Raw genomic sequence first — 18,411 nt, forward strand, 5'->3', positions numbered from 1 at the left:
CTGCTCTGCAAAGTATCAAGAGGGGGTAAAAGGTACCTCCCTGCTGGCAGCATGACAGCCTCATTTGTTAGAAAATGGGCAGGGCTGTTTGAAGGAAAGGAATCAAAGGGAAGGGCTGTGCACAGCTCACCTGAGCAATGTGAAATAGCATTTGTCTCAAGTACAAACAGCTGTACTCCAGGACACTGAGTGGAAGCATTTCAACTACAGCATTCAGAAAAGAGAACTATTTTCTGAACTGAAAGTGAAAAGAAAAAAACCCACAATTTTTTTGAAGAAAACATACTCAATTTTTAAAATAAAAATAAAAATTTGAGTCTCAAGTGATTTGGCAAAGAATATCAAAGCAACTTCTTGTGGAGAAACTACTGAAAAAGAAAAGTACACTTTGACTGAAATCTGCTTCTTTCCCAGAAAGAAACCCAATCTGCCACAGCAGCGGGAACCCATTTTGTTGTCTAGGTGTGTGCGTTCTTATCAACAGTCTCCTGTGCATGGATTTTAGCTTCTTTCTCTGAATTAAAACACTTTATAATTAGCAATTCCCTTTTGCTAAAAGCTTTCCTAGTGAATACCGGCAAAATAATTGCTGTCAGCTTCATGTTTCAGAAATGGTAAAAGCAAAGTAACAAGAACAATTTTGACAAGCAGGTATAAACAACTGCAGAACAGGGATCACCTCAATATGGAACAAGAAAGTGCATAGAGAAGCAGTGAAATAGGCTTAGGGTTTTCATAATTCATACTAGTGAAATGCCAGGAGACATATCGGGATAACAAAGAAGAGCCTGTGCACAGTTCTTGTCTCGTATCTTTACCACTGGAAAAGGATGAGCAAAATCAGAATGTCAACATTCATATAGTCAAAGATAAGAAGATTTTTAATCCCTTAAAAAATGCAACACGTTTAATTTCATTTGTGAAGTTAAATTGGGTTCAATATCACATTTTGCTTAACTTATACAGTCTTTAAAAATATTGCTTCATTCCAGAGGAAAGGAATTTTAATTCTTTTCTTATTCCCAGAACTGGCACCAAATTACATGCAGACTTCTGCTGACAGCTTCTGTTCCCATGGCATATATTCAGCTCTCCCTGAAAGTTGAGCATAACTACCAAAGTAGGAAAATGTAAGGGAATCTCAAAATGATACATCCTCCTCCACTGACATACATAATATGAAAAAGGTTATATTTCATTCACTCTGATGATAAAAGGAGATCATTTTTACCAGTTCACCTAAAGGACACCAAGAATGATCATATAAGCCATATTTTCATGTTAGCCATATTGTCACAGTACGTGCATTAAGTAAAAATAAGTTGCAGTCTTCTGCAAAATCTCATTAAATAATCTTTATATGTTCATGACACTGTAAATCAGCTAAAAGCATAGACAAATTAAGTGGCATTACTTATTGATAGGAAGCATGAGAAAAATATTTTAAAAATTAATGGTTTAGAAGCAATTTGAATTTAATTTGCAAATATCCAAATTGATTTTAAAAATTACTAGTTTATAAAGCAGCCCAGCTGCCACATTTCCTCTAAGATCACAGGAAATCATATCATCATGTACTAACAATTAATCAAATGGAACACATGAAGACCCAGAAATCCACAATTTTTCCCTGAAATTCAAAGAGAGGAAACGATACTATGCTCGTACATGACAGATTCACTCAGCTAACTAGCTGTTCACTTGTACTGAAAAATGTCTGTAATCCTGAAACTAGACTATTGCCATATTTTAAACTGCTGAGTGAAATTGCTGGCTAACCACATTTTACACCGATTGGCAAAATAACTGGCCACTGGAAGTAGGGTTTTGGTAAGCATACAAATGGAACTAAAAGCGAATCCTTCCCAGGCAGGATCAGAGCACCTTCCCACTGGATATTGCAGGTACTAGGACAACACATTTCCCAGTTTAAGCTGGGCTTTATATGAATTATAGGGGTCTATGGAGGATGAAACAGCTGTCGGCAGATAGCTCACACATATCACAGAGAGATACAACCTTTTTCACTTTTTTTGAGATAGTAAAGGTCTGGATATTAACTTATACCTATAATGCTATCAGGGCCATCATGTGGACTCCAACCTCCACACTCACACATCACTATTTGGAGAAGCAAAACCAAACATAACTTTGCATTGATAAAAACCTGAAAACCAAGCAAAAGAACACACTGAATGTTCTATCCAATTGGTTAATACAATTGTATTTGTCATTTACTGTAGTATTATCAAACAGTAACATACAACATACCAAAGGAAAAAACTGTTAAGAACATTGTTCATGCTATTGGATACTATGCAGATTTATATCACGAACTCTGAATACACATCCAAGCACAGCTCTGCTTCCAGAAGCACAGAATTTTTATTTCATGTAGTCGTCTTCTTTTTTTTTTTACTTTAGACAAAGTTAAAGTGTTTTAACGTTAGTGTTCAAATTATCATACAAGCAACTTAATCCACCAGTAGTTATTTTATTTGATAATAATACACTCTCTTCACTAAATTAAATTTTCACTACATTGGATTTCCCTAGGGACAAACACTAAACAAGGCCTGCCAGTTCACTGTCAGGTACAACCCTACTTAGAAGCCATCTCAGGTTAATGCCTTCTAGCTTATCCTGAATAAAACCAGACTTTGAAAGTTACATAAGTGAATGACTGAGGCTATCAAAAATTATTCTTTAGCATCATCATCCTGACAGATACTTATAGGCAAGAAAAAACCCAATATGACTCCAGAATACAACTCTCTGCAACAACAGAAATAAGTTGCACTCCATTCTTGAACTGGGCACTGAAAATCTGTTTTGCAGAACAAAATTATTAAAATAGGGAATTCCTAAGGTTTGATTTTATTATGAATTAAAACCCAAAACAAAACAGAATAATTCAACCAACAAATGCTACACTTAACACACAGCAGCAAATTAGATTCCAAAAATTATGAACTATCATACAAAGAAAGTAGTTGGGGATTATAAATGTCAGAAAAGCATGCAATTACAGCCGCATGTAGAAAAAACCCCAACTTACTCTGAGATACTCTTTCAGATCTCTGAAAAGTGAGACGCTATAAAAGCCCCTACTGCAATGTTTTTCAACCAACAAGCCACGGATTGTTAACTAAGACAAGCTCTGAAATAACTATATAGCTCCATGTAACTTTAGAAAACACACAAGTTTTTCCTGATGAGCTGTGTTATTCCTATGAGTTAAGCTGTCCCTCCTCCCAATATACATAAACCCCTTCTTGCATGGAGAAACCTCTCCATCTAGAAGGAAATGATGTCATGAAGAGATCAAAGCCAAAACTTAAAGGTGTTTGCAAATCAAAGGTCAGAAAAAAAAATTCATCGACATCAGCAAAGAACAACAGTACTCATATTTTATAGTGTATAGCTTATCTTTACTTTTAGGGCAACCAAACTAATTTTTAAATGCAGAGATACAGGCAAACTAGCAAGTATTCTGATAACAGATCCCAACTGAGAAGCTTCTACAAAAATTACTCAGGTCGGACACTTTTTCCCTTTCTTCTGTGCTACAGATACAATAAAAGACCTACTGAAATTCAGACCTAAGGGAATGCAGATGTATAAATATACATTTTAGGTTTATTTCTGCTGGCAGTAAAGAAGTCTGCAAGTGAGGTATTTTACCTACCTTGAACATTCCAGACCTAGAGTAAACCAGCCAGTAGGGTCATGCAGCAGATGGCCTGCTCTTTTCTAGAGCTACTGGTCTGAAAAAGCATGTCCTTGAATAAGTTGTATTTTCAGCTACCCTGCACAATATCACAGGCACAAAATAGCAGAAGCCAAGGAAACAGGGAATGGAGGTTAATTGGGAAAAATAAATTTCCTCTTGTACTTCTTTGCACATGCTAAAGCCCCATATTAGTAGTGAACCACATACATGTGTATGTGAATAAACCGAATTGTGAGAGAGCGGGCATGTGTGATAGAATATGTGGGATAATGTGAAAAGCTCAAGAGTTTTAATGAAGTCCTTTCTACATCAAATAAAACAATCAGGCATCATTAACTCTTTAATAAGTGATCAATCCACAGTTTGTATTTGTGATTACCTTATATAGCAACTGAGATAGCTATGTTGTGCAATGCATACGAATAAATGAATTGAACTATTTAATTACCCATAAATAAAACTGCAAATTTATTTTAACCATACCACATTTCATAAGACATCTCTGGAGCAATATTTTTGAAGAGTTTTAAAAGTCTGCTGCATTTAAAATTTCTCTTATGTTTCAACTTGTTCCAAGCTTACTGACGCTGGATCTCACAACAAAGCAAACCTGATCCATTGCAGCAGACATGTGATCTAGCATACAACCTTTACAGTAGAAACAGACTTACATAACAATTTTTTAAACCAACTTGAACTTGTAGAGTAAATTTTACCAGATCAACACATTCCACATTGCTACGGCAATTTGGGGATGGAACAAAAAGCCTTAAATTAATTCATTGCATCAGGCACTAAACTGTAAGCACCTGACCTACCAACCTTGCTTTGCAACTCAAGTACCTCTTTCACTCTCTCCCAGATGCTCTTAATCAAAGAGACCTGCAGAATTTTCCAAATTTGTATGTTCTGAAGACTTCAGACCCTCATCAAATGAAAACTTAGTTAATTAAAGCTACCAGAATAAAATTAACTTCCAAGCTGTCAGAACAATCTACCTACCAGTTATCAAGAACAGACATTCAATACTAGTCCATGATGGGGAATCCAAACCAGATTGAAAACAGATGATTAATACACTTTCCTACTTCACATTTATAGCAAGTTATAAAAATTCATAGGAAGCACATGAAGGTAAACCCCTAAATCTGGTTAGAGAAAACTAACCTATGCTTGCTGGCCAAGAAAAGAAAAAAACTCCAAACCAACCAACAAAATCCCACCAACCAACTAATCACAAAAAAACCCCAAACCACAAGATTCATAAAACAAACATTTTGCAGATACATTACAACAAAGAAGTATCACTTTCACTCCCTTGACAGGCACACTGCAGAAGCTCATCAGAAAGATGAAATTACAAGCAGAAAATAGGTAAGATTGTGCACGCTAGCACAGAAATAACACACTCACAGAACTGGGTTATGACAGAGATGCACCTGGGCTGATCTCCTGGAGAGCCATACCAGAACCAGGCTGCTTTTGGAGAGAGGCTTATTGCATAGACACTCTCAGGCAGCATCTAAATTCGATGAGTCAGAAAGAATTAAGCCAGCCCTGCACAAAGCATTTGGTTGCTGCTGCAGTGAACACTGAGGTTGAGAGGGGTGTGCCCTCAGGAAAAGCATCAAACCCAGCCTGACCCCCTACACATGTGCAAGGAGTCCCTCAAGCTGCAGTGCTCTTGAGCAAGCAGAACTTTCCAAAACAGAACAGAAAAGGGCCAAGCATAGCATGGAGATACTCCTTCCAGCTCATGACCCCAGCTGGCTTTAGCAGAAAACAGAAAGCTTCCCCAGCACCAAATTAACTCCATATGCTTGATGCTGCAGGACTGCATTGTCCAAAATGCATCCATTAACTTGCACCACAATGAGTTTTCCATTTGTAGCAGTAACCCAGCTTTCTGTTAAAGGCTAACATCAAGCAAAATTGTCTCAATTTAGTCCTTGAATGGTTGCCCTTGCTGAAGGACTACTAAAGTGTATAGATAATGTCTATCTTTATTCTCAAGCACTGTATTGCCTCAGTTTTTTCATATTTAAATTTCAGTAAGTTCTCATTTGCTCACTTTCTACATTTATCTTAGGACAGTAGTAAATTTTCCAATTAAAACTTGTGTCCATGTGGTTTCTAGAGAATTAAAAAAAAAAAAAAACTAGCAACTGGAGACAAAAGCATTTCTCCTATAAGAAAAGGCTGAGACAGAGGAAGCTGTTCAGTGTGGAGAGAGAAGGCTCAGGAGGAGTCTCATGATGTGTATAAATAATTGAAGGCAGGGCACAAAGAGAACAGAGCCAGGCTCTTCTCAGTGGTGACCTGTGACAGACCACAGACAGTGGGCACAAACTGAAACTCAGGAGGTTCCTTTGGAACATCAGGAAGCAGTTCTACTGTAAGGGTGACCGAGCACTGGCACAGATTACCCAGAGGGGTGAGGGAGTCTCTGTGCCCAGAGATACTTAAAAGGCCATCTGGTCATGATCCTGGGAAACCAGCTGTAGGCCACAGTAGTTCTACTTGAGCAGGAGGTTGGACCAGATGATCACAAGAGGTCCCTTCCCACCTCAGCCATGCTGTGATTCTTGCCATGAGATTATTCTTGCCATGGTTTCTCTTACTCCAAAAGTTTTTTTTCAAATGACAAAACAGCTCATAGCTTTTTTTCTCCTCTAACATCAAAAAAGATGAAAAAGTACTTGTTATATAAATACGAAATTCTTGTTCTGTGACTTTTTACATAACAGTATTTCCTTCAATTCAACAACAAAGTAATTAGTTGCATCACTATCATGCAGAATTATATTGCAGGAAGGGAGGAAGAAAATTGCCTCTACCCTATAGTGCACTGGAAGAAGGAGCTCACTATTTCTCAAAAGCTTTTTCAAACTTGGTCTGTTGAAAAAAAAAATTACAGTTTTTTTAACTATTTGTCCAACACACTCAATATACTTAGTGGCATGTCTCAGGCATTCCCATCATAAAGAAATATATAAGGCCTACAAACTTTACTGAATTACTCAATGTTTTAGCCTGTGCTAGAGGAGATTACAACTCAGTTTCTCAAAACTACAACTTTACAATACACTAGAAATCCAAATACAAGTAACACCTCGAAGACAAGGAGTTGTCAGTTTGAATTCAGTAGTATAAGATTGCAGAACTTATCTACTCAATTAAAAGAGTCCTCATACGATATTTTAGAGAGCTCCATACATATAAGTTGCCTAACTCAGATTTTGTAAAAAATCTTAATTTATTTGGGAAGTGTAAGAACATCCTGAGAAAGACTTTTTCTCATATTTTCATTAATTCTGTGTTTACAGAACACAGAAGTCCAGTATTTATAAATTTTCAATTAACAGAGACAGACTGCACACAGATCAGCTTCCAACATAGCTGATATCAATAGCTACTTGATAATAACTTGCTTTCAAATACTAGACAAACTTTTTTATCAGAAATGAAACTTGTGTAAAATTTTCAGCAAGCATTCTCTCAGCTGGACAGTTTATGAGTCACATCTTCAGTTTAGGAAAAGGCAATTCTCAGAGGGAAAAAAAAGCTACAGGAGATTTGATATAACTTACACAGAATTGAAATTACATATGGGAGAACTTAGAAAAGTTGCCAATGGCTGGTTCTGAAATTCAAAGCTTTAGCTCAACATTCTAATTTCCTTCTTTCCACCTACCAAAACCCAATCTCTTCTTTCCCTAACAGCAAAACCATCAGAAGGATGGTGCGCTGCTTCAGCACAAATCATGCATGTTTTGCTGAAGCTTTGAGCCACGGGATGGTTAAACACACACATAACTGAACTAGCTACACTGCATATATAGAGAGGTTCACTTCTGCTTTCCCCAACATCAAAATGTAACAGGAACTGTAGCACAGGAAGAGAACAGAAGACAGGACAAAAGCAATTAAATTCCCCATCTCATAGCTCTGAGGATCCTAAAAGAACCACAACATGCACTAAGTTACAACAGGAGAAAATAGAACATAGTCATCACAGTCACTCGCTACTCAGTGGATAACTTGCTATCTACCTGCCTAACAATAGAGGCTTCTGTCTTCCTTTGTCCATAGTTGTCATCCTTATCAGGCTACCTTATCTTGTTACTTCTTTGTGTAGTTACATACTTATGGGGACTAACCTGTTTCCTGAACAGTCTACCACTACATCCCAAATCAGCCCAGCACAGACATCAATCAAAGCGTAGACTCATCCATCAAGGACAGCTTCCAGCTCACCCAGTTTCAGTTATTTGACAACTCCAACAGCTGCAAAAGCCTTAACATAAGCAGCTTGTAAGCTATAAAGTGCATGTTACTGAAAACCTGTCAGAAACCAGTGTCAGTAAAATTGAGTGGGTTTAAAGCAGTCACAAGAGGAAAAGTTCACCTGGCTTCTCTATCAGTAAAGCCAACATCAGAGCACTATCAAACCTCTCAGATTTCCTTCAGGCATTGCTCTTTTCTGCCAGGTTTGAAGTGAACTCTGCTTCCTTTTCTTTCAGCATTACGTACAAACCTCAACTCTTTCAAATGTTTTCTGTACTTCATTAAAAGTGACAACAATCAGCCTTTCCCATCTGTTGATTACCAGCAGCTTTGATTACCTATTTATCTGCACCTTTCCATCCCATCCTTTCTCAGGGGAGCACGTATTTCAAATGAGGCAGTAAAACCACTCTTAATCACAAGCTGCCAGTCTACCTCCCATTATCTGCAGATACAGCCAACAGGACTAGGTGGTTTTGCTTGCTTTCATAGAGTAACAAGCCAAAGACTTGAGCTGACAACACCAAAACACCTAAGAAATAGTCATCAGAACAAAAATTATTTGCCATCTTCTCAATTTCCTGTTTTATTCAGACTGCTATTTAAACTGAAGTATAATGAACTGTTTGGAAGTAGCCCTGTTCTGCTATATTTTCACTCAGAACAAAAATCAGCTGAAACACTGGTCATGGCAAAGCTCCACACAAAATTACAATATTTGTGATTCAGGATTGAGAAAAGCTGTTACCAAGACATCCCCTCTCATAAAGGTAGAATCTGCATACTCTTCCCACTTTGCTTTTTCCAGTAGGATCCATCTGAATTTCAAAGGCTACAAGCAAAAGGAGCAATGCATTATGATATTCCACACCACCCCCCAAAAAAAACCTCAAAGGAAAATCAAACATCCCAAATCATAAACAAAGCCTGAAGCTTACTATGAAGAAGCAGCAACACTTTATATCCTTGTACTCATGGATTAGTTTAATACAACTGGAAACAAATCCTCAGAAAGCTATAAACAGTTTTATTATGGCTTTAACTAGAAAAAAATGATCTCCTGAAAACCACAAATGTAACATAAGTGCTCAAATCCCTTATGATTTTCATTAAAGGTATTTCAAATTTTGGGAATGTTGCACTTCTGTAGCAAGAAAGAAAACAATGAATGGCAAATTTTAAGACTAACACTAGTCCTACCAGTATAAGCTGCATTCCTTCAGGAAAGGGCATTCATCAAACATGGCAACCAAAGGGCATCATATCAATCACATTAAAAAGAAGTTTTCTTCATCCACTATGCACAAACTTGAATTACGGTCATGCATATAATAAACACATTTGTGGTCCAGGAACACAGATGAGACATCTGAGCCACAGTTTTATTTCTAAATTTTGAGTGTCTCAACTGGTACTGTACCTTCTTATGCAAAAATATAGGGATAAAAAAATTATATTTATGTGTAGGTGCTGACTAGAGCCTTGTAAAAGATCTGGAATACAGTAAGAAGAAGAGACTTTGAAACAATACTGCTCACATGAGTAGCATTAGAAAAGTGGTATCCAGTGCTCTAGCATATATTAAACTACTGCTATTGAAACCAATGAAAGAAGCTCTCAGAAGTTTGGAAACATCTGGCTGAGATACAGAACATGAAGGATGACCGTACACAGTGCTGGACACCTAAAGGAATAGTGTCACCTCCTTCACCTGCTTCAAACTAGAAAATCGAAGTTGCTAGACACAAAAAACATTTCCACATTTTTCATTACAATATATCTTAATCTCAGTTTGTAGATGTGATGTTGCTGCTGCTGCTGGAAAAAGGAAGGGTGTTTTTGCAAAGAACTAAGAAATCCCAGTCATCTGATTGTCATTTGCTGTTGCAACCAAGAGCTCTGAAGCATGGTTCAAAGACAAAACAGCTTCTAAGTCACTCGCTGACCACATGATGCTGGTTGTATAAATCCAATGACACTTCAGCAAAATCTTTTTGTAACAGTCTTTGAAGACCAAGAGAATAAATAAAACCACACCAAAATAAATTCCAGCACGCACTCAGAGTTTAGACTGGCACTTCTCAGAGTCCTTTTAGGCAATGAACACTTGTACTGAAATTCTCCCATTCCGTACAGCACGTAAAGTAAAAAAGCTTTTTATTGCTCAGTGGAAATCCTCAGGCAGCATTCCAAACATACTTCACATTCAATAAGAATTGCCAGTCATACTTTTTCTGCATCCACTCCAATTATGAAAAATCTCAGAATAAAGCCAGAGAAATTAATTTAAGCTGGGGGCTGGGAGGAGCAGGTACAAAGCACCGAGAACAAATTCTGACTTCAGAAATCAACAGAAAATTTTTAATGATGTTATGAATTTTTTTCACTGAAGCATAAAATTCACATGACCTTGAAATGGCAATCATGCCAACTTCACTACTTTCTACATCCATAGCTTCTATTAAGAAAACTAGTAGTTCATTCTCAAATACCTTTGGGCATGTTAAAGCAAGAGAAGCTACATGCACAACTCTCTTATAAAGGCAGGTACAAGAGACTGGATCTCTCAACAAAACTGGACATTTTGACTAACTTAGGAAACCGTTCGACTTATTCTTGGATCTGAACTATAGCTCAGCCACCTACCTAAATGAAGTAATACCAGATGCTTAGGAAATAAGTGAGGGAACTCTTCCAAAGACCATGATTTTCAGCCCATCAGAGTCTTCTGCAATCTACATTTTAGTATTTGGACAATGACATAACTACAGAGGCACGAGAGTATCACCTCTTGTTCAATCAGAATTAGTCTGAACAGTGCTGTCACAATTGCTAGCTCAATGCTAGACTCCAGACTGCAAGGAAGTCTGATGGCATTAAGTTAAAAAAGCTACTCGAGCTATACAAAAATATTTTGTCATTGTTCTGCATATGTCACCTTTCAATGTCACTTAATTTGGAATGCCTTTTGAATCACTGTTGAGACAAAAAAAAAATCCTTTGAAATGCACTTTCTAATCTATTGCAGATATCAGATTTCAAGACATACCTTTAGCATAAGGTCTAGCACGATATTTAATTTCAGCACTTCAGTATTATTAAACTTGTCCAAATTAAGTGTTAGTCCCCCCTTCTCTCTCTCCCCACTGCTATGGCCTCCTCCCTCCTTGTTTTAATAGGGACATCCCACAGGCATCTATCAATTAGCAAGTCAGCAAAACAATAATTAAGATTTTCTTACATAAGTGCACGTTGCTCTAAGACTGCAAGAGGTCTTTTCTTCCTGTGCATAACAACACAGCTACACAGGCTGCTGTTTTTCTAATTCTGGAGTATGTGCAGTATCAATAACTGGAAACAAGATACTATGTTAACAAAAGAAAGAGAATATTTAATCAATCAGATTAATTGGCTGGAATCCCCAAGGAAGCAGCTTGGGGATGAAACAGAAATTTTTATCAGTTCAAAGCCCTGAAGCACAAATCTTTCCAACATTCCCTAATCATATCATGAAGTAGACCACATTGAAGCTCTCAATTGGACAAAGAGAAGTATGAAATTCTAATTATTCACAAACAAGACAAGCAGAACATAAACAACACAGCAGGAATTTTAAAAGAAGCCATACATTTTTTAAAAGACCCTCAAATGCACTATCAAGTTGAAGTTTAGATGTCTATTATCCCAGCCATCCACATGCTACTAGTTATCTCCAAATTTCAAGTGTAACTTCATGTCTTTGTGACATCAGAAACTCTTAAAAGAAACAAAAATACAGGACTATTCACAAAATGCCTTTAGGTATCTTGGTGAACACATAATTATGTCTTTCACCTGTCTGCTACCCACAATTCCTTTCAATACCTTCCCACGAGTTCATTAAGTCTTCAAAAGTCTGGTGGGCTGGTCAGCTTCTCTTTCCCAAAGCCACTTCCACAGGCTACCTCCTTTGTAGAACCCTATGTGTCTTGACAACAACACTGACAAGACACAGAAGTGATTTTATTCTAAGCCAAGTGTGCTACTTTTAAAACACAAAAGCTGTTAAGGCCAGTTGTGTGACAACTGTCCCAACACCTGCACTCCTTTTGCTCTCTAAACTTTTACCAACTCAGTATGTTTACTGTTCCCCATCTCTTTGGCTAGCCCAAGATTACAGACACTTGGTAAACATGGTAGTGTTAATTATAGGAAGCATTGTATTAGTTGTGCAAGAGCTGTAAAACTCAGACCTATCTTTAGATGCACCAGCAGAAATAGCACCCTGGCTCCTTATACCCCATTTCTGACAGTTTTTAGACTTTACATGTGGCACTCACAGCTTAACACCCCATTCTTCTCCTAGCACGGTATGACTTGTCTCTTGGCAGTGAGCACTAAAGACGCTGCTGGAAATAATTTCTCCCACATTTGGCAAACACCAGAGACGTACACAGGGATACCGAAGCTCATGAAACTACACCTGTGGGACCAGGGAAACACCGTATCTGGCAGCGCACCTCCTCAGCCCCCTATGCCCCGCTCCGACAGCCTCCGCCACTCCCGCACAGGTTAAAGAGCAAGGAATGACTGGAACAAGGAACGATGCCAAACGCCTTTCCCGGCCGCCCAGAGACACCGAGAGCCATACCCACCCAGCCCCGTGCTCCCACCGGCGGCTGTCCCCGCCTCCTGGAGCCCCCCGGGTCCCAAGCCAGGGTCACTTACTGAGCTGCCCGGCCCCGGGCTCCCTGCCGCCGGCTCCCCCGAGCCCGCTGCTGCCGCCCAGGCTGCCCAGGGCCCCGCCGGCGGGCGGCGTGCCGCTCTGCCGCTCGAAGTTGCCCGGGTTGGAGAAAAAATCGCGCAGCCGGGGCAGCTCCCGGCCGCTCTCCAGCAGCTCCGTGTGCAGCTCCAGCGCCGTCAGCAGGAACTGGTCCCGCAGCAGTTGCGCCGCTATCGCGTCCATCGGCACCCGCGGCAGCTCCCCTGCCCCCGCGGCAGCATCGCCCGGCGCCGCCGCTCGCAGACCCGGCAGATCCTCGGGGCTCCCCGCCGCCGGCTCCGACTGCTGCTGAGGGTACGCCAGCCCGCCCGGCTCGGTGCTGCTGCTGCTGCCGCCGCCAGGCCGGGGCTCCTCGGGCTCGTCCTCCTCCGAGTCGCTGAGGAAGGGGTTCACACTGCCGCCCCCGCCGGCCGCCGCCGCCGCCATCTTACAGCCCGGCGCGGCGCGACCGCTGCCGGGGCGCTACCGCGGCAAAGCCTGCGCGAAGACGCCGCCGCAGACACCGGTCCTGGCGGGGCCGGGGCCCGAGCCGCTGCCAGGCCCCTGCGATGGTGCTGATGATGTTGACGATGCTGCTGTTACCGCGGGCGCTGCCGCCACCTGCGGCCACAGTGACTCCCCGCCGCCGCCTCTTCGGCGGCCTCCCACCCGCCCTGCTGCCGCTTCCGGATCCCCGCTCGCGCGAGAGTTCCCGCGGCCAACCGCGAGCGGCGCCCCGGCACGCGGCCCCGCCCTCTCCGGGCCTCGTGCCCGCCCCCTCCGAGGGGAGGGAGCGTCGCTGAGGGGCGTGGGCCAAACAGGGGGCGGGGCTTTGGGGAAAACCCGCGGCGGGGCGCGGTCGCGACAAGGGGCGTGGCTTCGTGACGCACCCGCGATGGGGTGGGGCCGGGAGAGGCGGTGGGCGGAAGCGGAAGCGGTTCGCGGCGGGGGACGAGGAGTGAGTCCTGGCGCGTGGGCGCCGAGCGCTTCCCGCGGGGAGGGGGCGGCCGATCCTGAGGCACCGGGAAAGGGGCGGCTGATCCTGGGGCACCGGGAAAAGGGCGGCTGATCCTGCGGCACCGGGAAAGGGGGTGGGCACGGGCTGCGCCTCCCCGCTTCCGCTAAGCTTGGTTCGCTCCGCAGCCTCCGCGGCGGCCGCCCATCCCGTATATGCTCACGGCTCTGCTGGGACGGGAGGGATATGCGCCTCGACTTGGCCTCCGAGCCTGGGCTGGGGGCTTGGACCCTCGCCGGGTGGTGTTGACTGGGCTTCCCGGGGGAGAGCAGAGCCCTGCGAGGGCCCCGGGGCAGATGGACCTTGGACTGCCAAAGGAGGTGGTGGAGTCACTGTTCCTGGAGGTGTTTAAGGAAAGACTGGACGCAGCACTCGGTGCCATGGTCTAGGTGACATGGGTTCGGTCATGGGCTGGACTCGATGTCATCATCTCAGAGGCCTTTTCCAACCAAGGTGGTTCTGTATCTCCGCGTTCCCAATGGGCGTGTGAGCCATGTCCCAGCATCAGGTATTGCTGCCATTAGGGAGGGCACAAGCACAGGTGGATAGTAAGTTGATGGCCTCTGGAAGAAGGGTCAGGCAACTCAGGGGGACTACAGGGATGTTGTAAGGTTATGCTGAGAGAAAATTAGAAGGGCGGAAGCCCATCTAGTACTCAGTCTGACGACTCAACAAAATGTATTTGCAGATACATCAGCAGCAAAAGGAGAGCTAAGGAAAATGTTTATCCTTTTCTGAATGCAAGGAGAAACAGTGGTAAAGGATGAGGAAAAGGCTGTGGTACAAAACACCTTCTTTTCCTTGTTCTTTAATGACAAAGCCAGTTACCCTTGTGATGTACAGCCCCTGAGCCAGATGAAGGGAACAGAGTGTAGAATGATGCTCCTGCTGGGTCAGAGGGTGACAAGGCTCTGCCAAGGGATCTGGACAAGTTGTGTCCGGCAGCGCTACAGGATGCGAGATAAGTGTCTGGAACCTGGCCTGGCAGAAAAGGACCTGGGTGTGCTGATTGACAGTTCCCTGAAGATGAGCCAGCAGTGTGCTCCGGTGGCCAAGAAGGCCAAGGGCATCCTGGCCTGTATCAGCAATAGTGTGGCCAGCAGGAGCAGGGCACTGATTGTCCTTCTGTACTCAGCACTGGTGAGGCTGCACCTTGAATCCTGTGTCAAGTTTTGGGCTCCTCACTACAAAAAGGTCATTGAGGTGCTGGAACGTGTCCAGAGAAGGGCAACAGAGCTGGTGAAGGGTCTGCAGCATAAGTTTTATGAGGAATGACTGCAGGAGCTGGGTCCTTTAGCCTGGAGAAAAGGAAGTTTAGGGGGTACCTTCCTGTTCTCTACAACCACCTGAAAGGAGGCTGTAGAAGGTGAAGGTTGGCCTCCTTTCCCAGGTAACAAGTGATAGGAGGAAAAGAAGTCACTTCAAGTTGTGCCACTGAATTTTTTCCTAATATGCATAAGATTGAATATTAGTAAAAATTGATTCACTGAAAGGGTAGTCAGGCATTGGAACAGGCTGCTCAGGGAACTGGTGGGATCACCATCCCTAGAAATATTCAAAAGGCATGTGAATGTGACACTTAGGAATGTATTTTAGCCGTGGACTTGGCAGTGCTATGTTAACAGCTGGAATCAATGGTCTTCGAGGTCTTTTCTGACATTAATGATTCTATGCATCCATGAAGTTGTACATCTGGAAGTGTGAAGTTATCAATTTTAAAAAGATGATGCAAAGTGGTTACTTTGTGTGTTACCTGGCAAAACACTTGAAGCCGGAATGTAGCAGCAGGTAGTGTGCTACTGAAGGAAGTTCAGCTCTCTGGAAACTATGCAAAATAGGACCAGCATTGGTTTCTGTTTGGTTTCTTTGGAAATGTTACTCCATTCCCACCAATGGAAGCTCTGTGTAAAGCTGATCCACTAGGACCTGCATACTGGGGCTGAACTCTTGGTAATAGAATAATGTAAATGTTTGGCAGTGACATGGAGATCTAAAAGCACTCTGGAGAACTCACTCCAAACTCTTCCACTCACATGGTGGTGTGCCTTGAGAGACTGTGCTTTCCAGTTTTGGATTTGCATAACTTTTCTGTAAATTTTATACTCAATTTAGCTTTCTGACCTGTAATAAACTTTGGATTTTATTATTGCTGTATTGTTTTATGTTGTTGATCCACTAAAAAGAGCCTAAGTGGCCGAGCACGAACCGTTTGTAGCATAATGTAAAATAGCAGTATGTTGAAAATGCTTAAAAATTCCAGTGGGACCACAACAAAAATGGGGGCAAAAGCATTTTAGCGTTGCTGCTCCTGTGGAATTGAGAACCTTTAAAGAAACCTTCTGCTTTTTCCTTTCCGGAGGGTCAGAGCGTGTTCGGAGTTGGTTGCAAGCTGTCTCTGGTGCTTTCCCTCCCTAGGGAAGGAGGACGAGCCCTGCCGGGGTCCTGCAGCGGCCTCTGGCGGCGATCCGCGGGCTCTGCAGCGCTCGCCTCTGCCTTCTCTTCACTAACTCGTTTCTGCCCGCTGCTCTCTGCCGTGCCAGTAAGGACTAACTTTTTTCACTCTTCCACGCCGCAAATCGGTGTAAAAGCGTCCCACTGTTTCACTGCTTTGGGAGAGGTTTGTTTGGGTTTGTGAAACTAGATTAAATATTTACAGATGTCACTCGATTGGTCCAAAATAATTTATGAAAGCTGGGAAAAAGCTGTCTTTGCTGAAATGTGTATTCCAGGAATAATGAGTGTAGGTAGAAAAATGTGCTTGTAACAATATGCTTAAAAGAGTTTATGCGCCAAAGGGGTATTGTTCTGAGAAACCAGAGAAGAAAACCTGATGGTGTAGTGCCTCAGAGGATGTGTGAGGCAGAAAAAGCTGCATGAGTTCTGGAAATGGAGCACTATATAGGTCTACTTGAGGCAGACAGCTGCAAGTTAATTATTCAGTAGTCATTCTAAGAGAGGCAGATTTTTCATCAAGCTGCTTTGTCTCTTAGTGGAGTTGCTGTCTCCTTTTAACTTTTAAAGGATTTGAGTTATATGTCTGAAGAACAACATATCTAAATATATCTCAGAAAGCTGAGTCCAAAATACATGGGCTTGTACAAAAAAAATCTGAAGAGTCTTTTTGGATGAGGTGGTGTAAACAATTTTTTTCAGTCTATGCATGTTTTGTTTTATGAACTTTTAAATTTATGGTCCTTAAGAGGACAAATGAGTAGAAAAAAACTTTGCTTTTACCGTGTTGATTTTGGTAGGAGTGTTAAATCTTGGGTTAATGCCTGAGAGTTTAATGAACTGAAACATATGACCAGTTTCAGGTTCCCTCTGTTGTTTGGTGGGGTCATGAGTGTGTAAAGCGTTCTTTCTTTCCGCACTACTCTGGTGCAGCATCAGCCATTCTCACAGCCAGTGAACACACAGTTTAAGTCAAGCTTTAAAGGAGTTTCTGTTTTGGCTCCCCCACACAAAGTTAATTTCATTCAAAGAAGTTAATTCTATTAGGTACATACTGGGGCTTTTTCTGTGCTGAATACTTCAAGTATATGAATTAATATGTTCTGGTGGGTCCTATAAGGAAATAGGGTAGCTTTTTTAATCTGGTTGGGATCCCAATTAGGGCATAGGGAACAAAATAATGGAGAACTGTCTGAAGCAAATCTGATTCCTACTTATGCTGATCTGTGAGTTCTACCAACTTTTGCTTAAGTTTTCTCCTAAAAGCGAGCTGCCTTCAAGAATCATTGTCTATATATGTTTATTGAAGACTGACTTTTGCCTCCTTTCAAAAGAAACTTGAAGGCAGTTATGATTTTTATGTTTGCTTTTAGACCTTAAGAATGAATTTTAGTGCTTTGTTTACTCTAACCTCTGAAATACTTTTATATTTTGTGGGAGCCAAATAATGCAGATGTTGAGATGCATAGTGTTGGTAGCTTGTGCTTAAAGACCTCTGCCATATCTCTGAAATTGTATCTGTGCATTCCAGTTTCAAGGGAATGTTTTTAAATGAGAACAGCCTGTAACTATCAGTAGTTAATGCTTACTTGTGTGTTACATTCAGATGTAGCTTTAGTCAGAGAGCCCTACTTATGAGGGTTTTTTAAAATTGGGATTTTAAGTAAAGGCAGTACAGCAGTGTGAAGGTGCATTTGGAAATATTTTCAGCGTCACCAAAAATGTAATAATGACCTATGAAATCAGGCGAAGAGCTGAATTAAACAAAACAACCCCCCAAAATCCCTTTGAATTCAAATTTGGCTGAGTGTTTCTGCCACCAAAACTGCTGTTTTGAAGTGTTATTTTAAACAGTGGATATTTGGAAACCTACCATCAGAAAAAGACATCAAACACACTAAGAACCTAGGGAGTATTTTAGAAGACTTGTTCAGGCTTTATTATGGGCTTTATCATGTGTATATTTATGGCTTTATGAGAATGAATATGCAAGGAAAAATTGCTGTTACAGTTGAGTGAAGATATATAAACTGTGAATCAAAGACGTGACCTTTTATGACACTACAGACACTCGAGTGTTGAATTACTTGGGCCTTGTTCACTGTAGCCTGGAAGATGGAGCACATTGTCAGGACTGCAGGCTGCCCAGAAAGGTGTTGCAGAGGCTCTGAGATGGGTGCCTGA

At 41.9% G+C, this 18,411-nt stretch overlaps 2 protein-coding genes across 5 annotated transcripts in view; one reads left to right on the top strand and one right to left on the bottom strand.

Moving 5' to 3' along the window:
- RELCH (RAB11 binding and LisH domain, coiled-coil and HEAT repeat containing) overlaps window positions 1-13,434 on the bottom strand; it is a 76,401-nt gene extending 62,967 nt beyond the window's left edge. For 2 of the 3 annotated variants that reach the window (XM_059854197.1, XM_059854189.1), the window contains exon 1: window positions 12,728-13,432. In XM_059854197.1, the coding sequence (XP_059710180.1) occupies window positions 12,728-13,208 (481 nt within the window). In that variant the 5' untranslated portion in view covers window positions 13,209-13,432. Of the gene's footprint in view, window positions 1-12,727 lie in introns of all 3 variants that reach the window. The other variant, XM_059854207.1, reaches the window with a different exon arrangement.
- Window positions 13,435-13,666: 232 nt separating this feature from the next.
- PIGN (phosphatidylinositol glycan anchor biosynthesis class N) overlaps window positions 13,667-18,411 on the top strand; it is a 100,559-nt gene continuing 95,814 nt past the window's right edge. For both annotated transcript variants that reach the window (XM_059854231.1, XM_059854241.1), the window contains exon 1: window positions 13,667-13,719. The gene's annotated coding sequence lies outside the window, so the exon portion shown is untranslated. The remainder of the gene's footprint in view (window positions 13,720-18,411) is intronic.

The sequence above is a fragment of the Haemorhous mexicanus genome, chromosome 1 (genome assembly GCF_027477595.1).
Source record: "Haemorhous mexicanus isolate bHaeMex1 chromosome 1, bHaeMex1.pri, whole genome shotgun sequence".
In the NCBI taxonomy this organism is placed as follows: domain Eukaryota; kingdom Metazoa; phylum Chordata; class Aves; order Passeriformes; family Fringillidae; genus Haemorhous; species Haemorhous mexicanus.